At 34.3% G+C, this 20,664-nt stretch overlaps 3 protein-coding genes across 5 annotated transcripts in view; 1 reads left to right on the top strand and 2 right to left on the bottom strand.

Moving 5' to 3' along the window:
• Positions 1 to 68: 68 nt before the first annotated feature.
• On the top strand, positions 69 to 7,212 carry LOC111708772 (uncharacterized). The gene is made up of 10 exons (XM_023482242.1): positions 69 to 144; positions 596 to 724; positions 1,191 to 1,270; positions 2,263 to 2,330; positions 2,788 to 2,838; positions 3,140 to 3,252; positions 3,432 to 3,497; positions 4,045 to 4,171; positions 6,307 to 6,373; positions 6,634 to 7,212. Exons 1-10 carry the CDS (start codon positions 89 to 91, stop codon positions 6,714 to 6,716), a joined length of 840 nt encoding a protein of 279 aa, XP_023338010.1. The 5' UTR covers positions 69 to 88; the 3' UTR covers positions 6,717 to 7,212.
• A 1,707-nt stretch (positions 7,213 to 8,919) lies between these two features.
• On the bottom strand, positions 8,920 to 14,450 carry LOC111708771 (protein LSM14 homolog B). Of its 2 annotated transcripts, none has more exons than XM_023482240.1 (8): positions 14,283 to 14,450; positions 13,316 to 13,491; positions 12,741 to 12,819; positions 12,358 to 12,466; positions 11,413 to 11,776; positions 10,670 to 10,764; positions 10,066 to 10,510; positions 8,920 to 9,503 (listed from the first exon to the last, which is right to left on the bottom strand). In XM_023482240.1, exons 1-8 carry the CDS (start codon positions 14,407 to 14,409, stop codon positions 9,486 to 9,488), a joined length of 1,413 nt encoding a protein of 470 aa, XP_023338008.1. In that variant the 5' UTR covers positions 14,410 to 14,450; the 3' UTR covers positions 8,920 to 9,485. The 2 variants fall into 2 exon arrangements, with proteins under 2 accessions (XP_023338008.1, XP_023338009.1); XM_023482241.1 differs by having other exon boundaries at positions 10,089 to 10,510.
• A 3,957-nt stretch (positions 14,451 to 18,407) lies between these two features.
• Positions 18,408 to 20,664, bottom strand: part of LOC111708762 (uncharacterized) — a 17,447-nt gene continuing 15,190 nt past the window's right edge. For both annotated transcript variants that reach the window (XM_023482228.1, XM_023482229.1), the window contains exons 14-17: positions 20,134 to 20,227; positions 19,732 to 19,851; positions 18,943 to 18,992; positions 18,408 to 18,568 (exon numbers count right to left, since the gene is read on the bottom strand). In XM_023482228.1, the coding sequence (XP_023337996.1) occupies positions 18,441 to 18,568; positions 18,943 to 18,992; positions 19,732 to 19,851; positions 20,134 to 20,227 (392 nt within the window). In that variant the 3' untranslated portion in view covers positions 18,408 to 18,440. The remainder of the gene's footprint in view (positions 18,569 to 18,942; positions 18,993 to 19,731; positions 19,852 to 20,133; positions 20,228 to 20,664) is intronic.

The following is a 20,664-nucleotide window of genomic DNA, read 5'->3' as shown; positions in this document are numbered from 1 at the left end:
TGTATGCAAAAAAAAACAATTTCAAAATGAAAATTTTCAAGATTATTTTAATAAAATGCATCCACGGTTAAAGCAGGATGAAAATAAAATGGCCTGGAGAGAAGATGATTCCATAGAGCATGGGATCTATGTTGGCGAATGCAGGTAAAACTCGTAAAACGAGCAGAGCAGGATCATTATATTTCAACTATTTTCTTATTACACGTTAAACAAAAGTAAATTACACGTCAAACTAAAGTAAATTACACGTCAAACTAAAGTAAACTACACGCCAAACTAAAGTAAATTACACGTCAAACTAAAGTAAATTACACGTCAAACTAAAGTAAATTACTCGTCAAACTAAAGTAAATTACACGCCAAAACTGAAGTAAATTGCACGTCAAACTAAAGTAAATTGTACATAAGAGTGAAAAGCTTATTTTTCTTCAATCCTAACTTCTTTAATTGAAAATCTATTGAGATAAACAAGAAATGTTTTTAATTTCTCTTATTTAACCAGATAAACTCTGATTTTCTAAATGATAAAAATACAAATAAATATAAACTAAAATGGTGAAGAATGACTTCTGAAAAAAATGTTTAAAAATCTTAGGATAATTCGGAACTCGAAACCGGAGCTATCTAAGTTCAGTATTTGGATCCTATATGTAGTTTGTGCTGAGCTTATGATTAGAATACTACCCGGAGTAATTCTAATCCTTCTCAACTCAATTATGATCAGGTTTTATTATTAATTACATTAATTTAACCATCTTTAATCCGTAGAAATCAATGCAGAACCCCCTTCTCGAATTAACCGCCAAGAGAAGGAAATTAGAAATATTTCAAACCAATATTTCATTAAATCACAATAATACTTCGATATAATACTTCGATATATATAATTATCAATTGTTTACTTTCTTTTATCTGGGATTCAATTGACATAAAATTACTAAACTAATTTTTATTTGGCAATATTATTATCATTATTATCGTAGTATTTCTTTTATATAACTATTATTATTATTATTATTATTATTATTATTATTATTATTATTATTATTATTATTATTATTATTATTATTATTATAATATTATTCTTTTATATAAACAATATACATTATTGCCAATGTTCACCGTTGATAAATGTACAATAAGATGAAACACTATTGAAAGAATGGTGCGAAAATATTTAAATAATTTAGAGATTTCAATGCCGCGCTAGAACGAAGAAAGCGTCTCCAAGCATCAAAATTTCTTCAGTCCACGAGTAGACTGTCGCTAGGTAGTTTTTTATATCAAATAAATACTATGTTAGTTAGGAGGCAGATGTTTTTTCTTTTCTATAATACTCTTACTGTTTTCACGTTTAGATTTCTTTCCCTATTATGAAAAAAATACTTTATTGCAGAGTTCTCGACAGAAAGAAATTGAGTCTTAGCCACAAACTCAAATTTTCTAATCTTTATATATAACCTGATGGTGTAAACCTTTAATTTTTCTACCTTAGATTATTTCATCTAACAGAATTCATAGTGTTAAATATCTAAGAATTACGACATTGAGTTGTAGAGATATAGGTATTAGAAATAAAGAGTTGTTGGCAAAGACTTCATTAATTTATTTTCTATCGCAAATGACTGTTATGTAAATCTATCTGAGCTGAAAACTTTAGAATGGTGGATATCGAGATTAATGCTTAATTCTCTCTTTTTATTTTAATATCAAGACTAACTTAATCTTGTACTTGTATCCTGAAAAGTCTATAAAATTCAATCAATCAGAGTCGGTTTAAGAAGCCTGGAAATTTGAAATTTTGCGCGCCATTTAAGATTAATATACAGTAACGGGAGGGAATCTCTAATTTAAAAAATTGGTTTTTGATTTTTTCTTCAAAATCCAAGAAAGAGTAGCTTAAGAAGAAAATCAAAAGTGTGTCCATTGGATACTCAGATTAAGTAATCGGGATTAAGAATATCTCATTCTAAAGTTTTCAGCTGATCAGAGTAAAACATTGAACTAATTAAAATCCCGCTTTATCATACATATGGAAAGTTAGCATTTTACAAACATTTTTAAATAAACAAGAATGTACAATTTTCATGTCGAAGGAATTGATAGTCAATGAAATCACTGAAATGTAAATATGTGAGGTTTGGAGTAAGAATTAATGAATTGCTTTTTTTTGCATAATTTCGCATATTTCTGTAGAAGTTTTTAGAATAATTAAAAAAAATAATTAAAATCTTGATTTATTTATGTTTTTTCTTCTTTCAGTTGAGTCAGAGAATTCAGATGGGAATAAAAACCTAGCAGAGCTTAACGAAGAAAAACCGTCCGTTCAGGTAAAATATGGATTTAATGCAGCTAAACATAATGGTTCAAACTTTAGCCGTCTTAATTAATTGCCCTTTTCAATAAAAACCTGATCCCTAATTCGTAATACCGTCGTACACTGTATATTGCTAAAATTTTTATATATAACAATAATGAGCAATTAACTCTAATGCCTAACATTTTTGAATTAAAATACTTTTTAAAAAAGAATTAATTTTTTTGTCATCAATAAATATTTCTCTTACTCTTTTTATTTTGATGATTTGATGATAAGAACTGTAAATGGTCAACCTTGACCGAACATCGTTAGGTTGCAAAGATATGGGATTTGTGGCACTAGTTCATTTCTTTTATATTAACTGATAAGTTAAATTAGGAGAAAAAGGCCTGATAAAACATCATATATAATCTGGGGCCTTTTTTCAGGATAATTTTAATTTAAATTATCATATAATTAACTTTTAGAATGTATTTGGAATAATGCGCTGGAGACCTTTCCAGCCCAATGAGGATGAGGTAAATACAAGGAATTAGATTAAAGCTGGCATTTGTTTACACAAAATAGTTTTACTGGCATCATGCATTAGACATAGAACACATCATGCATTAGACATAGAACACATCATGCATTCTGGGATTTGTAGAGTGCTTACGGAACCTTAAAAAACTCCGTCAATTGTATTTTTACAAAAATTGTTGACAACAGGCCATTAACTGAGGGAAGAAACATGTCCCTCACCCGTTGAAATCAAATTTTAGGTAAAATAAGGGCCTTTTCGTTGTGTAATTAAGGAAAAATCTTGAAAAAATATTTTAGGGAAAAAATGGCGGGTTAACCACGACTACAGAGAGTATGGTTCAAATATGGCGGATGAAAGCAAAAACCTCTGCTAGAGATCAAAACATTATTAAACTTCTATTCAACCTCAGGTTCTTGTATAGTTAAACCAGGGGTGTATATTTTAGTAAACCATCCCTCTTTAAAATAATTATTTTCTCCAAACGTTAAGTATGTGAGCTCAAAGTTTTGAGTTTTTCTTCTAAAAGGGGTAAAAAAACTTCCTTTTTTATTTTTATTTTATTTTTCATTATACTAATAATAATTTTAGTTTGATATTTGTATTGACAGAAATACCAATGGCTATCTGTAGAATTCTTCAAGCTATTTCACCAAGGTATCAAAACTTTAAAACATTTAAAATTAAAAAATTTTTCTTGCAAATTAGATTTTCACCAAGATGCTTCAACATATCTTTAGAATATTTTAAAAATAATAAAATCATATTTTTTCAATAATTTTTGGCAACACAATTTTTAATTAAAAAGTAATCGAAGATCAAAGACGATGTTAACCTAAGCAGTGGCGTATTCAGGATTTTTTAACCTTTTTCTTATAATCCCGGGGGGGGGGGGGGGTCAATTCCTTCTGAAAATTATAGTTTTTAATATACCAGAGGAGGGACTATAGCCCCTGTATGCGCCTCTGCCAACAAGCGGTCTCATCTATTTATAAATACTTTGCTTGTCTGTCTGTTTGTTTGTGTCCAATAAACGTTAAACGGCTGAACCAATCTGGTCCAAACTTTTTGTGAAACCTCAGATTTCTCTACGGAAGGGTTTTTGTTGTTGTTTTATATTGCACAAAGAGAAGATGCTCACAGACAGAGACACAGTTAAAAGTTGACCTGAAAGCCTAGTAATTAGCATATTTGTTTTATTAAGGTCCAGTGTTGATGATACTGCAGTCGTGATGGAGATATATATTGTATTCTGCAATGTACTGGAGATAATATTCGCTTCCTCCAACTTCTACCTCTACGTGTTCTGCAATAAGGAGATCAGGAACAAGGTGACGGGTTACCTGCACACAGAATGCAACTTCAAATACACGACTTACATTAATGGCCGGACGCAGCTTTACACTTCTTAAAGGGGGCGGATCAGCGTAAATTCAATTGATCATCTACGTAAACATGGAAATTCCCGATTCAGAATGGTATCCTTAAAACCTTTATCTGATCAATAATATGGAATATAAGTTTTCTTCAATTAAAAACCGTTAAATCCTGATAATTCCGGTATGCTTTCTTACACAGTAGAAATGTGCAAGTAACCCACAATTTAAAATAATCAGTTTTCACAATTACAAACATTAATTTCTATTTGAAAACAAAGATTTTATGGGTACCGTTGTGATTAGGGCATTGCCATCGTAGCATGCAGGGAGGATCCCTTGAAATTACGCTTACAGTCCCTTCTTCTCAGCTAACTTCTTAAATAGATCTGTTAAGACCTATATGTTTATGATATGAGACCAAACTTAACCGTTGAATATAATATGCAATGAAGGTTCATGTCATCGTTACAGTCTCATTCATTGTGGGTAAACCTGTAGACCAGTTAAATGATATATAACCGTTGAACTGATTTAAGGTTGTCTTCCTTGATAGATTTTATCTTCTATTTAAAGAATTTCATGCCCGATTCTCTGGAGGGAGGGAGGGGGTGCAGAGCAACCATGAGCCCCGAGAATAGACCTCCGGTGCCTCCTAATTCGCAGAATGGCCTCCTAGCTAGTCAAAATCATCTCCGTGCCCCTCGCTACGTTTCCCCAAATAGATGATCAAAAACAATAGGTGACAAGAGACAGTGGGACCAATTATACACGACGTCACAAGATAAAATAAAAAACTGTAAAAACAGAAAATAAAAAAACACATAAAATTTCACTTATTTCACTTAATTTCAAAATTATCCCTTTTTTAATAATTTTGTCGGACACAAAAATAAGTTGACACTTGTGACGTAAGAATACAGGGGGTACTAAGAGTGTACAAATTCTACGTTGCCATCTATTGTACTAGAATCTGTTTGCGTTTCCCAGCCTCCGCAACTCCACGTCCAGCATTCTAATCTTCAATAACAAATATTTGGCTTTTACAGCCACCAGAAACCTTTTTGTTGCGAGAAATTTCAACATGATCAAATAGTTTTAATGATGCATAAACACTTAACTTGTGTAAAACAATTGCAGCTTTATATAAAGATTGACAAATTGTAAACCATTTTATAGGTGTATCATGTACAAAACATAATAGTTTTGTGAAATTCTTGAATAATAAAATACAATAAAAGCACAAATTCAAGTATTTTGTGAATTGGTGCTTACTATAGATGGATTCGTACATGATACACCTATGAAATTATTTAAAAGGAAACGAGTCTTTGTCCCAAACTCATATTTTCTAATCCCATTATCTTTGCAATTTGATGTTGTAGACCTTTGATATTTCAAACTAAAATTTCTGTCAGATTAAACAATCTAAGTTTGAAAATCATAGGTTTACAACTTTAAGCTTCAAAGATATAGGAATTAGAAAATTTAAAATTGTGACAAAAACTCAATTCCGTCGTCTATCTTTATATAAAGCTGCAATAGTTATGCGCAAGTTTAAGAATTTGTAACATTTAGAAAAAAGGACAAAAAAGTCTTAATCTCTACTATAGTTGACTTTTTAAAACAAATTGTCTATGTAGATCATGAAAACTATTTGATCATGTTGAGATTTTTTCGAGGATATTCTGCGAATCAAGAGCAACCGGAGGTCAGTTCGCGGGGCTCACAGTTTCCCTGCACCCCCTTCCTCTTCTTAGCAGTACACTTCAATGGATGCTAAAAAGATGAATTTATTCTAGTTCTTTAATCTGAAAATTAATAATTTTTAATTACGGTTTCACTAGAATGCTACTTAAATGGATTTAACCTGCAAGGACAAGGAAGAATTTTTTTAGGGTTTTATTCGCTGAATCAAGGAAAAAAATGAAGATAAAAGAATTTTTGGGTAAAAATTATCAAAAAGAATGTAAAAAGTTGTCTTCCGTCAAATTTTTCAGTTTTCCCCCAAACCATCAAAAATCACCCCCCCCCCCCTTGTATTCTTAATTATATACATCCCTCCATATTCTTTCATATTTCTCTCATAGGTTTTGACATATCTTCCACTAAAGCGTGCACGTGAACTGAAGGAATCCATTTTTACAATTAACACAGGTGATTCCCTTTATCAGAAAACACAAAACATAAGGTTTAGTTCAATGCTTAAATGTTATTTAAATCTGGGTATGTGGTATCATACCTTTATACCAAATAGTTTTCTGACACGGCCTTATGTTTTGAATAAGGTTGTGCAGTTAATGTGCTAAGTGCATGTTGGTTGTAAGCACTAAAAAATAGTAGGTTTTTGGACTTTTTTGAATGGCTTTTTTGTGTTTGAAAGGGAAATTTAATATCTAATAATTTTCCTGTTCCAGACTCTAGCAGCTGGAATACCAAGGAGAGTTTATCCTTCCCTCGCTTCTTCAAAACCTCATGGAACCCTGGCGACCAAACTTAAACCTTCTGGAACTCTATCGATGAAACTTAACCCTCTTGAAACCCTGGCAACCAAATTTTTACCGCCTTGAACTCTGGCGACCAAACTTGAACCTCCTGGAACCTTGGCGACCAAACTTTAACCTCCTGGAACCCAGACGACCAAACTTTAACCTCCTGGAACCCTGGCGACCAACGTTCCCAACGTAAACCTCATGGAACCCTGGCAACCAAGCTTAAATTAACGTCCTGGAACCCTGGCAACCAAACTTAATCCCCCTGAAGCCATTGCTACCAAACTTAAACCTCCTGGAATCCGGACGACCAAACTCAAACCAAACCCTGGCTACCAAACAACTTAAATTCAAGAAAAATTAGTTAACATACGAATGTTTACGTTATTTATTCATGAATTAAGGGTTTTCTTGGTCGGTTCAAGGTTTAGAATCTATATAATTCAGTGTGTAAACTTAAATAGTTCTTCGTTTAAGAAGAGTAAATAAATTTGTATTTTAATGCTTGCAAGTCTATCTATTTAAACATGCAATTAAGCCAATTTATGGAACAATGCGGATCCATGATCCGCTCTAAAACAAATGGATACGATTACAGGGAATACGGGTCATTAACATTTGTCGCTTGTTAAGACATTCCAGTCTCTTAAATGATCCGGTAAAGCGACACATTTTAATAGTTTTCTAATGGGTACATGTGCTAAATGATCAATTTGATTTTAATGCAGATCCTTGATCCGCCTTGAAAAAAAATGATCCGGATTCAGGTCATGAACATTACGATTTAATGATTTTTTAAACAAAAAAATGTTTGTAACCTACTTTTTTTCGCTAATTTTTATGCTTACACTTCAACTATTCAGAGAAGCCAGAAATAAAGAAATATCTTTCTTCATCAGCTCAGAAGAGTTTATTTTTACGGTTTTTAATCCATATTTGGTCAAACTATTTTGGTTCCAACAGATCAGGTGTAGCGTTACATCCAGACCGGGGTAATATTTGGCCCGGGTGCAATACAATGACGGCGTTAGAAAAACAAACGCATTTAAAGTTTTAGGCTGCAAAATAGTTGTAAACATGCCTAAATAATGTACATAATGTGTGTGCTTCTAATTTTTGATTTTATGGCCTGCCAAACAAAAAATTGTAACAATTTCAATAACAATGATAATGTGCATGCTTTGGGTCCGTCAAAGTAAACAATTTTTGGACCCCNCCCCCTCCTAACAATTATGTACATGGATTTCACATGTAAAACTCACACGGACCAAATATAACGCCCGGGCCTTATTTAACGTGACACCGGACCAGCAAACCTGTTTGGAGTTCCATGACATGCAATATCCGGTTTTTAAAATCTAACTCATCAAAATGAAAATTACAGCAATTTAAAAAACTGGGGAAAAAGGTTGCAAAAAGTAGAACAATATTTGGTTATGAAAACCATTAACCTGCGACTGATTATACCCCATGAATCAAAGAAATTTTAGGAACAGATTCTTAACAGTTCCTATCAATTAAAAGCAAAAACTCGCAGTTGTAACTAAAAATGCTAGGGCGAAATAATACAGCGGCGTTCACACCTCCCCCCCCCCCCCCCGACCCGTAGTAACTATCTTGAAACTAAAGCAAACCTCACATTCATAAATTTTCCGATGGATAATTTGACAGTTTTGAATAGTTTAAGCTAGAAATGCGTTAACTTGAGTTTTATTCAGCTTCTATTCTTCGGATTTTTAATCTCAAGAGGACTAATGATCCAATAAACTACCGTTGATAAGGTCTGGAAGGCAAAATAAAAAAATTCAGAAAAGCTAGTCCAACTGAACATTAACCTGAACTATTCTATGAAAAAAAATGTGTTCATTTCATAATTTTGAATTTGTTCACGATTAATAATGCAAATTAGTTCCAAGTCGGCTTTAATCCAATACAAGCATGATTATTTTGCCTAGTTCAAAATGAAGAGTTCAAGAGGAAAAAATCTTCGAAAAATTGAGCTTTTAGATGAATGACGGAGCAATTTAGAATTACAAAAAATTCCACCTTACATTACAAACTTGCAACGAAAATTAATATTCTCCCGAATCGGATCAATTAATTAATTTCTAATTAACAGAAATAAAAAGTAACTAACTATTCTTCGCTTCGCTAATTATTCGACAGCAGAGACTCTTTCAAACCATGGATATGAAATTAAATAAAACATTATAAACCGTGCCGATTTATTTAAGGAAAATAATTTTCACGATCAGCAATATAATATTAATTCATATAGTAATAATTTACTATCACTGGTTTCCAGAACACTGGATCACTGTTCCCTTGGGATCAGTCGGTTCCACTTTTAAAAGTTAGCGGATCAGTTCAGTCGGTTCCACGTTCAAACGTTCAGATCCTCTTCTCTAGACCGAAACACCGGCACGGTGGGGGATATAAATGTTTATGATGGCGGGAGGATTTAATTTAGACGGATCACGTCGTGGAACATTATAAATAATTAACAGAACTCGTATAATAGGAAATTCTTGCAACAATACTAATATTAAAATAAGAATAAATGGGTCTAAAATAAATTTTCCGGCAGCAGAACAAGACCCTTTGTGTTAACTTTTAATCGATCCTTTGTCATAACTTAATCCGGTCCATAGTGCAATCCACAAAGCGGCAAAATTGTCCTACTTTCTCACGTCTGCTATATCAGTGTCAACATTTCGATTCTCTTCTTAATTCCTCATTGAGCATTTCTGTATCTCTGCTGCCGGTTTGGAACTAGACTAGTTCCTATCGCCCACCTGAAAACAAAATCTATCAAAATTTTACCCAGCTAAGAAAAGATTTTTAGATAACTGACCCAGAGCAAATGAATAGCGGTTCTACAAACATAATCTTAAAATTAAATTCCATATTTGATAAATTGTGAAGTAAAAATGGTCAGAGACCGAATTTTATGAATTTTAACAGCCTACTACCAGTTCAAATCCTTCATTAAAATTAGACTTTTGAAGTTTGAACCGGCAGCAGGTAGTTCAATGAAATTGCCGAAATTCATTAAATCCGATACCAGGAGTGCAATTTCAGATAATTCATTGCCAATTTTAAGGGCAAATAAATTTTCGTTGCAAAATTAAAACTTTAATTTGGAATGAACATTTTGAAATGTTGGTATAGACATAAATTTTAAAGTTTTTGAGCGGGGAAAATCTAAAAGTCTTCAGATTAACCAACCAAGAAAAGAATAGTGAAAGGGGTAGGTTGGCAATTCGGAAAGTAAAAATGACTCGAGATGTAATATAAAGTTTGTTAGCTCCCTTGGGTAGCTCTTTGCCAACCTACCCTCCGTATTTGCCAACCTACCCACTGTGGTCTCCGTCCTGCACCTTGAGTAGGTCCTCCTCTCACAGCTCCAGCATATCCCTGTCCTCGACCTCCTCGTCCTCCAAATCCGCGACCTCCAAACCCGTTCTCCCGTTGTGGATATCCACCATTTTCCCTGGGCGCATATCCGCCATTTTCCCGACCGCCGTAGCCTGCACCGTTGTCTCTGTTGTATCCACTGTTGTATCCGCCCTGGAAACCCCCGCCGCCTCGCATTCCGTATCCTCGACCGAAGTTCTGACCTCCTCTGAAGCCTCTGGCTGGAGGTCCTCCGTAACCCTGGCCATATCCTTGGCCTCTGTTTCCACCTCGCTGGACAAACCCGCCTCTAGCTCCGGCGTAGTTATATCGTCGGTTTCCAGCGACACCAAAAGTTTCCTTGTTCATTTTCTTCTCTGCTCTCCAATCATTCCTCATCATTTTCCTTAACAAATATTTTATTTATATATTTTTATAAAAATCATTTAAACATCCTCCTATTCTTCTCGATACCAATTTTTCCGCGCAAAATATCCCAGGGATGCAATGCAAGGGGGTGTATTAACGCAACTAATATCTTATCAAATTCAAAAATTACACTTACCCTTTACTTCTCTCTAAAGCTTCACAGGAAATGTTGTCGAAGAAAGATTTCTTTTTGTCATAATAGATTTCATCATCTTCTGCTACTTCTCCATCCTAAATATCAACCTTGAAATTCAGGAATAAAGAAAAGGCTGTATCGGTATAATTTCCCAAATTGTAAGTTTTAAACATCTAATCTTCGGAAAGAGGATGTACAGGGTATCCCAAAAAACATGGGAATTCAGTGACGAATTCGATATCGTCTTTTTGAATAATTCTTTGATTTAGTATAGTGATACCTACTGAGAAAGCTGTAATCTGTAAGAGTTTCGTCTGCTATGTTCACATTTGTTTGTTTATGTTTTGACTGCATACGGTTGTACTTAGTAAAACAAGAAAATTGCAGTTTACAAACAGAGTAAACTTGTCCGTCTTCACTGTTCATCTTGCGGAGACATTAGAGACACATCTTTAGAGTCTTTTACCCTTTTCATAAAATAAGCTCTAACAGACATAATAATATTATGGCTTTTGAAATTAGGCATTACAATGCTAATTCATAACAAAGACGATATCAAATTCGTCTCTGAATTCCCATGTTTTTAGGGACACCCTGTAGTCATAACTTTACCAGTCTAAAAATCTGGGAAATTGATCATTTAATCGACCAAAATACAGTGAAAACCCAATTAAAAATACTCATTTCAAATTGATAATTGGGACGGAAAAATGAGACAGACTAAGAGAAAACAATGATCAAACCTGGATTTCTCCCTCCTCCGGTTCAACCCGTTCTACACCTTCCTCCACCATATCTCCGCTCTCAGGTGCAGAGGCAGTTGCATCATCCAACTTAGTCTTGTTTAGTTTATTAAGAACCTCCTGGAACTCCTCATTCGCCTTGTCAAAGTCGTATTCAGAGTCGAAAGTCAACTTCTCCTTGGTCGGACCAAACTTGCCAGGTTGGAAAGATCCTCTACCCCGTCCTCGTTGTCCCTGGTGAACCATACCCCTAGTGGGAGGAGCTCCACCCCTGCCTGCTCCTCTGTGGAATGCAACGGGTTGGGCGGGAAGTCCTCGGCCGGCTGACTGGGGTCGCCCACTAGATTGACTGTCTTGTCTAGATCTGAACGAGAACAAAAATAAGAATATCAGTGAGTTAAAAACCAGGAAAAGGGAAAATAAAATGTCACCCGGTGTAAATAAAGAATATTAGCAAAGGATTCCTCTGTAGATTGAGGCAAGGAACGAAACTTAACTTGTCAGATTTTGAGGACAAAAATAATATTGTTAGATGAATCATTTTGGAAAGAGGCATAATTCGTGCATAATGTTCAGATAAATCCTGCAAGGTGTCCCCAATAAACGTGGGAATTAATAGTACTTAAATATAGTCTTAATTTTCGATTGACAGACATAAAGGGAATAAAAAAAAATTGACCGAGAGCTTTAACAGTTGTTGATATTTGGTTACAGGTATCTCGACAAATTTCCTATTATCTACCGTAATTTAGGTAAAAAAAGGGGTAAACCACATTTTGGAAATCGCGAGAAAAGTAGTTCTCGGTGTTAAATGTCTCATCTGTGATACTACAAAATTATATTTACGAAATAGTCAAGCTTGGAACTGGGAAGAAGCAGTCATTTATTATATTCATTGAGACACCCTGTAGTGAAGGTAAACGCACGACTAAAAAAAACACCCACCTGTTTCCACCCCTACCCGCCTGTACTCCCATCTCTGTGGTCGGAGATCTACGGAGTTCATGAGGAGTCGATCTTAACGATCTTTCTCCATCTCCTTCCAGAGGAGAACCTAAATTAACATAAATTTAATTTTGCGAGACAAAACATTGAGTCTAACTACGATTAGTGCAGAAAACTTTAAATACAGATGTTTTTAGAAGTGCAAGTACGCAACAGCAGATACCAGTAATAAAAAATTATTTTACTCATTTTCCTACTAAAATTTGATCTTTGTTAAAAATTTTAACTCAAATAAAAACAAACTCGTATTCGCCCATGTAATAATTCTAATTTTCAGTCTAATTAAAAGAATTTGGACACCACCCAACATAAAATTAACTTACTTATCTGTGAAGAGCCGAACCCTCTACCGATAGGACCAAGGTTAGGCTTAGACGACACTCCACCAGGTGCGGACGAATGCTGCAAATTTTGTTTAATAATATGGATGTAAGAAAATAAAACCTTGAATTTTCTGGTCTTACTCCCAACCAATTACACGCCGGCAGTTACTAAAAAACCGTTAATTCTGTGTTGAATCTCAAGAACAATCTACTAAACCTACTAGTATTTAAAATAGCATTTTCAGGATTCAGGTTGGCTCAAAAACAATTCTGTTAACCAAAATATTCCGTCCCATTTAAAGCAACTAATGTCACAACTAAAAATTAAACTCGACGAGTCTATAGTCATAAAACCAAACAACAATCAATGTCAAGCACCAACTCCGGGGTAAGAAAAACCTTAAATCATGAAATGCTAGGAGATGCAATTTTTTAAAAATCAGTCAAAAATCTTTTACGTAGAATGGAAAACTCTCACGACAAGTTAAAAAGATAATTTCATCGTTTCACAGCTTAAAATAATAGGTCCAAAACTTTCCCCAAATTAGTAACATAATAAACAACTAGATCTGTACCTGGATTATGGCAGGATCATTAGGTAATCCTCCCTGTAGGGTTGGAAGGGGTTTAGGGGGCTCACACACTTTAATATCCTTGATATCCGATCCACGGAATATAATATACTCGTAAACTTCATCACGGGGAGCAACAGGTCTCTCAGTCGGCCGATTCTCAGTACCGAAAGATCGAACTGAAACATTGATAAAATATACTTCTTCACGTGAAGACACTTTTTCACGAGAACATGCTTTTTCACGCCTTACACCAAAAAACCCGTACTTAGGAAGAAATGAGCTAAAAAATTTGGCAATACGCAACTGCAACTAAAACTTGGTATTCAGCAAAAAACATTTCTACTTTATGTACGCGACTTCCATTTCCGTGAAGAATTTATATAACTAGGGACGTATATTGCGTCCTAGGGACAGATCTTTGGACCCCCCCCCCTCAATCAGTTTGTACAAATACCACTTTTTCCTGAAAAATTATTATGTTCATTTCAAGGTTAGGTAAGGACATTTTCTGGGCCGAGCGCTGCGACTAGAACAGGCTAGGGGGCCGAGCGCCGCGGTTAGGGATCGGTCGCTGTGGCCACTATACCAATTAAATCCATCTGTTACATTGGAGATCCATGTACAAAATAAGATACCTCTCTACTTTGTAGGTAACCACTAATCCCCTGGCCTAGACATCCTATTTTGCCAACCAAACACACCCATCTTTTTTGTTATAAAATGCAGATATAGTTATACTTCAAAGGCAGGATATACGAGCCGAGCGCTGTGACTCAGCAGTATGACACAACACACAACTCCACTCGTGTTACAATCAAGATTACTTTAGATATAAGAATTATGAAAGGACCGAGGAAAAAAATTTAAAAGGCAAATACTTGAGATGGTTCTCTGCAAATATTAGTCAAACACTCGGTTTCACAAATTGGAGAAAAAGTTAAAATAAAGTATCGAGAAAATTTCTAACCTTTCGCCAGAGCAACCGTAGATTCCTGTGTATCAATAGTGTAGAGAATTCCTTCATATCTTATCTCAGACTTAGAGATTAAACTGATTTTCGAACCGAGGTACGGAATACCTTCGGACGAAGACATTTTGCCGCTTTTACAGCTGAAATGAAAGATTTGATCTATATTAACTTGGGATTGGCATAATCTTACTCCATATTTAAATCGACAAGCCAAGCGCATAATTCGAAGTGTATCGAGAAAAATTAAAGTACGAAAATAAAAAAATAATCTAAGAACTTTCTCCGTTAAAGAATAGATGCGGTTTCTGGTAAAGAGAGTGTACACTTAGTAGAAAAGATCACAACGGAAGTAGGAATTTGATTGATTGATCGCAAAACAGAGTATAAGGTATAAAAATCTGAAAAATAATTATTTCGATTAAATTTTCATCAGTGATTAAAATAATTTAGAAATAAAAACATGAATTGAAATATTTTAAAAATAATTATACAGAAACCCCCCCTTGACGGATATAGAAATATTGGTCGTCTTTAATATAAATTTAGAAAAACAAAGTAAAGAAATAAACGTAAAATATAAACAAGGATAAGGAGAATAGGATATTGGCAAGGATAAAGGGAGAAGGTTGTGAAAAATACAGGGACAAACTTGTGAAGGATATAGGAAGAAGGTGCAGGAATCGGATTCGAGATTGATAGTGGCTGCGAAGGATACAGGGAGAAGGGTAGGGACGAATGACGATACAAGGATGATATTGGAAAGGATAGGGACGATACAAGGATGATATTGGAAAGGATAGGGGGCAAGATTTCGCACGTAGTGCGAAATTTTTTTTTGGCCCCCCCCCTGGAATTGCTTTGTTCAAAAAGTCACTTAACACCATAAAAATACTTCAAAAACAGTACATTTTTGGGTGTTACTGACCTTATAGAGTCTAAAAATTATTCCTTTGCTCGAAAAACTAACTTTAACTTTTTAACTTTATAAATTTATAAATTATCACTTAAAACTTCATCACAGCTAACTAAATCAATAATCACAGCATCATTAAAAATTACATTTTTACTAATAAACAAAATTTCTTCTGAAATTTTTAGATAGAATTTACTCCATCTACATATTCACCAACTCTTTTAAGCTTCAATTTTCTGGGATTTGCTTGCACAAACATTTCAATGATTTTCTCAGAAATGAGCCATAAGTGCAAGATCGTTAAGAGTGCTCTCAGTCATAGTATATCTTGTGTAATGACGTATTCTCTTTTCGATGTTATTGTCATCATTGCATAAAGGGAAACTTGAAATTACGCTTAATATCTCTTTATGAAAATAAAGAAATTGAGTATTTGGCACAAACTCTGATTTTCTAATCACTATATCTTTGGAACCAAATGTTGTAGATATTTTAAACTATGAATTCTGTAAAAACAAACATTTTGAATTTGAAATATCAAAAGTTAACAACATCAGGTTCCAAAGGTTTGAATATTTAAGTTTGTGCCAAAGACTCAATTCCTTTATTAATTGACTGTAAGAAAAATAGAGATCTAGAAAATAGAATTCCTTTATTACATCTTCCATCATGTTATAAGCATCTAATGAGTCGAGGTCTCGTTTTTGCAAAAGTTTTAGTTTAAAGTATCTTAAAATTTTGTATTATAATAGTGAATTTAGACAAATCCTTAGTCTTTGTCATTGTCAGGTGTTAGTTTTTAAATTTGTTTCCTTTCAATTTTGTATTTTAAAGGGGGGGGGGGGGGCAAGAGGACTACTCCCCCTAGGTACGCCACTGGAGGGTAGGAAGAAAACCTATTTGGATAAAGAGAGGTTAGGTTGGTAAGGTTACTTGGAGAATATGGAGAGAAGGTTGGAAAGGATACGGGGAGAAGGTTGGAAAGGATACGGGGAGAAGGTTGGAAAGGATACAGGGAGAAGGTTGGAAAGTATACGGGAGAAGGTTGGAAAGGATACGGAGAGAAGGTTGGAAAGGATACAGGGAGAAGGTTGGAAAGGATACGGGGAGAAGGTTGGAAAGGATACTGGGAGAAGGTGGGAAAGGATACGGAGAGAAGGTTGGAAAGGATACGAGGAGAAGGTTGGAAAGGATACGAGGAGAAGGTTGGAATGGATACGGGGAAAAGGTTGAAAAGGATACGGGGAGAAGGTTGGAAAGGATACGGGGAGAAGGTTGGAAAGGATACAGTGAGAAGGTTGGAAAGGATACTGGGAGAAGGTTGGAAAGGATACGAGGAGAAGGTTGGAAAGGATACGGGGAGAAGGTTGAAAAGGATACAGGGAGAAGGTTGGAAAGGATACGGGGAAAAGGTTGAAAAGGATACTGGGAGAAGGTTGGAAAGGATACGGGGAGAAGGTTGGAAAGGATATGGGGAGAAGGGTGGAAAGGATACAGGGAGAAGGTTGGTCAAAGGATACGGCGAGAAGATCGAGAAGCCTAGAAAGAACAGCAATGCACTCTTTAGTTTGTGTCAGTATTAAATCATTTCAAACAAGACTGGGTCAACTTCACGCAGAATTCGTGGTACGACATTGCGACTTCGTAACTCCTTCTGTGTCAATTTTTAAACAAAAATAGATAAAAACAAACCTTTCTTGCTGCAACTCAAGTTTTTATTTTTTAAGAGCTTTTCAAAATAAAGAGTTGAATTTGAAAACATACATTTTGAAAGGCGTTAAGCCTTTGCCACAAAATCAAATTTTCTAATCCCTATATCTTTGAAACCTGTTGGGGTAGGCCTGTAGTAAATGCATTACTCCAATAAGTTCTCTTATGTCTGCACCAATCAAGATATGACGCTGTTGTATTCTTCAGGTATCTATCATTCAAGATACAACTCGTGCTCAATCTGTATCAATCCAGATATAACCTCTGTAGAACTCCATGGTCTGCAATAATAACTTAATCTGTATCCCCTAGGTACAAACTTCTCTAGAACTCTCTCGTTTCCTCAATATACTCGATTGATATCAAACCAGATACAACCTCAGTAGTACTCCGTGGTCCACAGCAATAACAAAGTCTGTATCGCCCAGGTACAGACTAATCTAGAATTCTTTCGTTTTCTCAATATACTCAGTCGGTATTAATCTGGATAAAACTTCAGAATGTATCACCTAGGTACAGACTGCTCTAGGACTCTCTCTTTCCCTCAATATACTCGGTTGGTATCAAACCAGATACAATCTCTGTAGAACTCCGTGGTCCACAGCAATAACTTGGTCTGTATCACCTAGGTACAGACTGGTCTAGAACTCTCTCATTCTCTCAATATACTCAGTATGTATCAATCTGGATATGACTACAGAATGTATCCCTAGGTACAAACTGCCATATGAACTGCTTGGCCTACAATAATACCTTGGGATGTGTTAACCTAGATACAACACTCATTGTATTTTACTAGTTTATATCTATTAACCAAATCAGATCCGTCTTGTTCACCACACGAGGATGGATTACTCTTACACCTTAATCAAGCGGGGTATTATTCCAACTAATGTTTATCTTGAGCTCATTGGTACAGGTTAGATTAATGAACCTAATTATAAGTTTTATGTAGTTATTTGCAAACGTAGTTAGGTTTAAGAACCAATAGGTTTTTCATAGTTATTTACAAGCATATAAAGGTTACAGATAATTTTCAACATAATATATCTAGGTGTGTTTAGGTTTATAAATATAGGGTTTACAATGTACGATATTTATTACAGACTTTTCATCTTTCAAACTTAGATTATTTGATCTAACAGAATTCATAATTTGAAATATATAAGGCCTACGTCATTGGGTTGCAAAAATAAAATGAGTAGAAAATCTTTAAATTCACTTTACTTATGGTTCTAATTTTTTATTGCTACGATAGTTTGATGTGAACTATGAAAAGAAATTTTAAGACATTCAGACTTTTTTCTTACATGCAACAACATGAAGCTTAACCTTGGTGTTTTTCCTACATGCAACAACATGAAGCTTAACCTTGGTGTTTTTCTTACATGCAACAACATGAAGCTTAACCTTGGTGTTTTTCTTTTAACTAAATTTTTCTCCAGGTTTTTCTCCCATTGTTTCTTACCCTATATCTCAAGCAAAAAATAAAAAAAAACTCAGATTTTTTCTTTTATTATTTTCTTTTATTTTTAATCTGATTCGAATCCAAAATCCATTTGCCCCGGAAGGGTGAAGGTCAATGCAGGTTCAACATACTTCCGGCGCACCTTACTGACTTCCGGTTCAAACCCCTCCACTTGCTCTATTTCATTAATACCTGAGTTACAAAGAAAAAATGTATTCAAAATAGTTTTAAATTCATTAGAAAATTTGATTCTTGAATTTTCCCTTATATCTAACTTTTCAACATGATTCAACATGATTAAAAATGTTATGAAATTTAAGTCAAAAAAAAAAAAAAAAAATAAGATACAAGATAAGTAAAATTACTGAAAATGCATTACAATTTGCATTTTCACAACTTATAGGAAAACTTAAAACTTTTATCTTAGAGAATTAAAATAAGAAAGAACTTATTTTACTAGATTATAAATTATGTGTTTCTTGTCTTTCTTGTCCAAAATAATGATAAAAAAGTCTCCGAATTTTTTACATTGTATAAGTTGTAAAAAATTGTTGTAAAATATTTACCAGCTATAGAAACTAGATCATCAGTTTGCCTTCGGAGAGTTGACGTAATTCTAAAAATAATAAAAATATTTATTTTGTGGATTTTAAAACACAATCTTAATTTGGTTTGAAAACTGAAAGGGGGGAAGTTCGGTTAATAATTAGTGAAGAAAATGAACTAATCACTTCTCACAAACTTTAATTTTCTATTTCTTCGCAACCTGAAGGTTCATGTTTCAGACTTTGTCTATAGACCTCACATAATTCTTAGTTTGAAACATTAAATGTCCACGATGTAAAATAGCAAATAAATGAGGATTAAAAATTTAAAGTACAAAAGTGGAAAGTGTTCAGTTCCTATAATACATAAGTTTAAAAAATGTGAATTCGTTTTGAGAACTCACCCTGGGTCAATGATATATGTACAAACGGTGGTTTTGGGAACTCACCCTGGGGCAATGATATATGTACAAACGGTCGTTTTGGGAACTCACCCTGGGGCAATGATATATTTACAAACGGTCGTTTTAAGAACTCACACTGGGGCAATGATATATGTACAAACGGTCGTTTTGAGAACTCACCCTGGGGCAATGGTCGTTTAGTTAAACAAAAGAATTGATGGTTCCATCAAGCTTACAATAATAGTATGAAAATATATATAGAAATATATAAATATAAATCAAAATATATAAAAAAAAATATTAAAATTTCTAAAATTATGTAAAAATTAAGAAAAATATATAAAAATGAATAAAAATATGTGAAAAATGTCTTATAACACAAAAGAAAAAAAGAACATTTTCATACCTTTTTGAAACACTGGAGGCCGTGGCACTTGGCTGTCGAGTTCCAGGTCGAGTTCCAGGTCGAGTTCCAGGACGAGTTCCATCAGTTTTAACTTGATATGATCTAGGGTTACTGCAGGGTCTGAACACAGAGAGTTTATTGAAATAAGATTTGGATTCTCCCATTTATAAACTAGGTTTGGTTTAAAGAACATTTCTAAGTTTGTATATAGCAAAGGTTTCACCATCAACGTTTAAAGATTTCGGGACTATAAAATTAAATTTGAATTTGCATGGCAGAGATTCAATTCCATAACATTATTCGATCTTCATGTTTATGCGTACTGTTGCAAGGAAATGTAAACAATTAGTTTAAAGTTCTAACAATAAATATATAGTGGAGAGAATATCTGTAAAAGTATACCTCCAGTACCCGTAGACAAGGTTCTTCAGGGAGTAGGTCCTTATGCCTCTCATTACATACTTTCTTAGCTCCTTATTCGTAGCGTAGGCAATTCCTGAATATTTCTCAACATATTTTCATAATTTTAGTAGTTATAAATTTAAACTTTATTTTGTAGTTAACTATACATTTTAATTCAAAAATATTATTTTTCTGTTCCCTGCATGAACATTTTGTAGATTTAATCATGATTTAATTACTGCACTAATCCCTGTAAATTGTGATGTTCCAATCCCTGTAAATTAATATGTTCTAATTCCTGTATCTTTGATGTTTTATCCTTATAAATTCTGCTGTTCGAATCGGCCTTGTAAAATCTGCTGTTTTATCCCTGTAAATTCTGTTGTTTTATCCCTGTAAATACTGCTGTTTTATCCCTGTAGATTCTGCTGTTTTATCCCTGTAAATTCTGTTGTCTTATCCCTGTAAATGCTGCTGTTTTATCCCTGTAAACAGGGGCGGATATAAGGATTCTGTAGGGGGGGGTAAAAA

The sequence above is a fragment of the Eurytemora carolleeae genome, unplaced genomic scaffold (assembly GCF_000591075.1).
Source record: "Eurytemora carolleeae unplaced genomic scaffold, Eaff_2.0 scaffold601, whole genome shotgun sequence".
Taxonomy (NCBI): domain Eukaryota; kingdom Metazoa; phylum Arthropoda; class Copepoda; order Calanoida; family Temoridae; genus Eurytemora; species Eurytemora carolleeae.
This window is presented reverse-complemented; position numbering and strand designations above follow the sequence as displayed.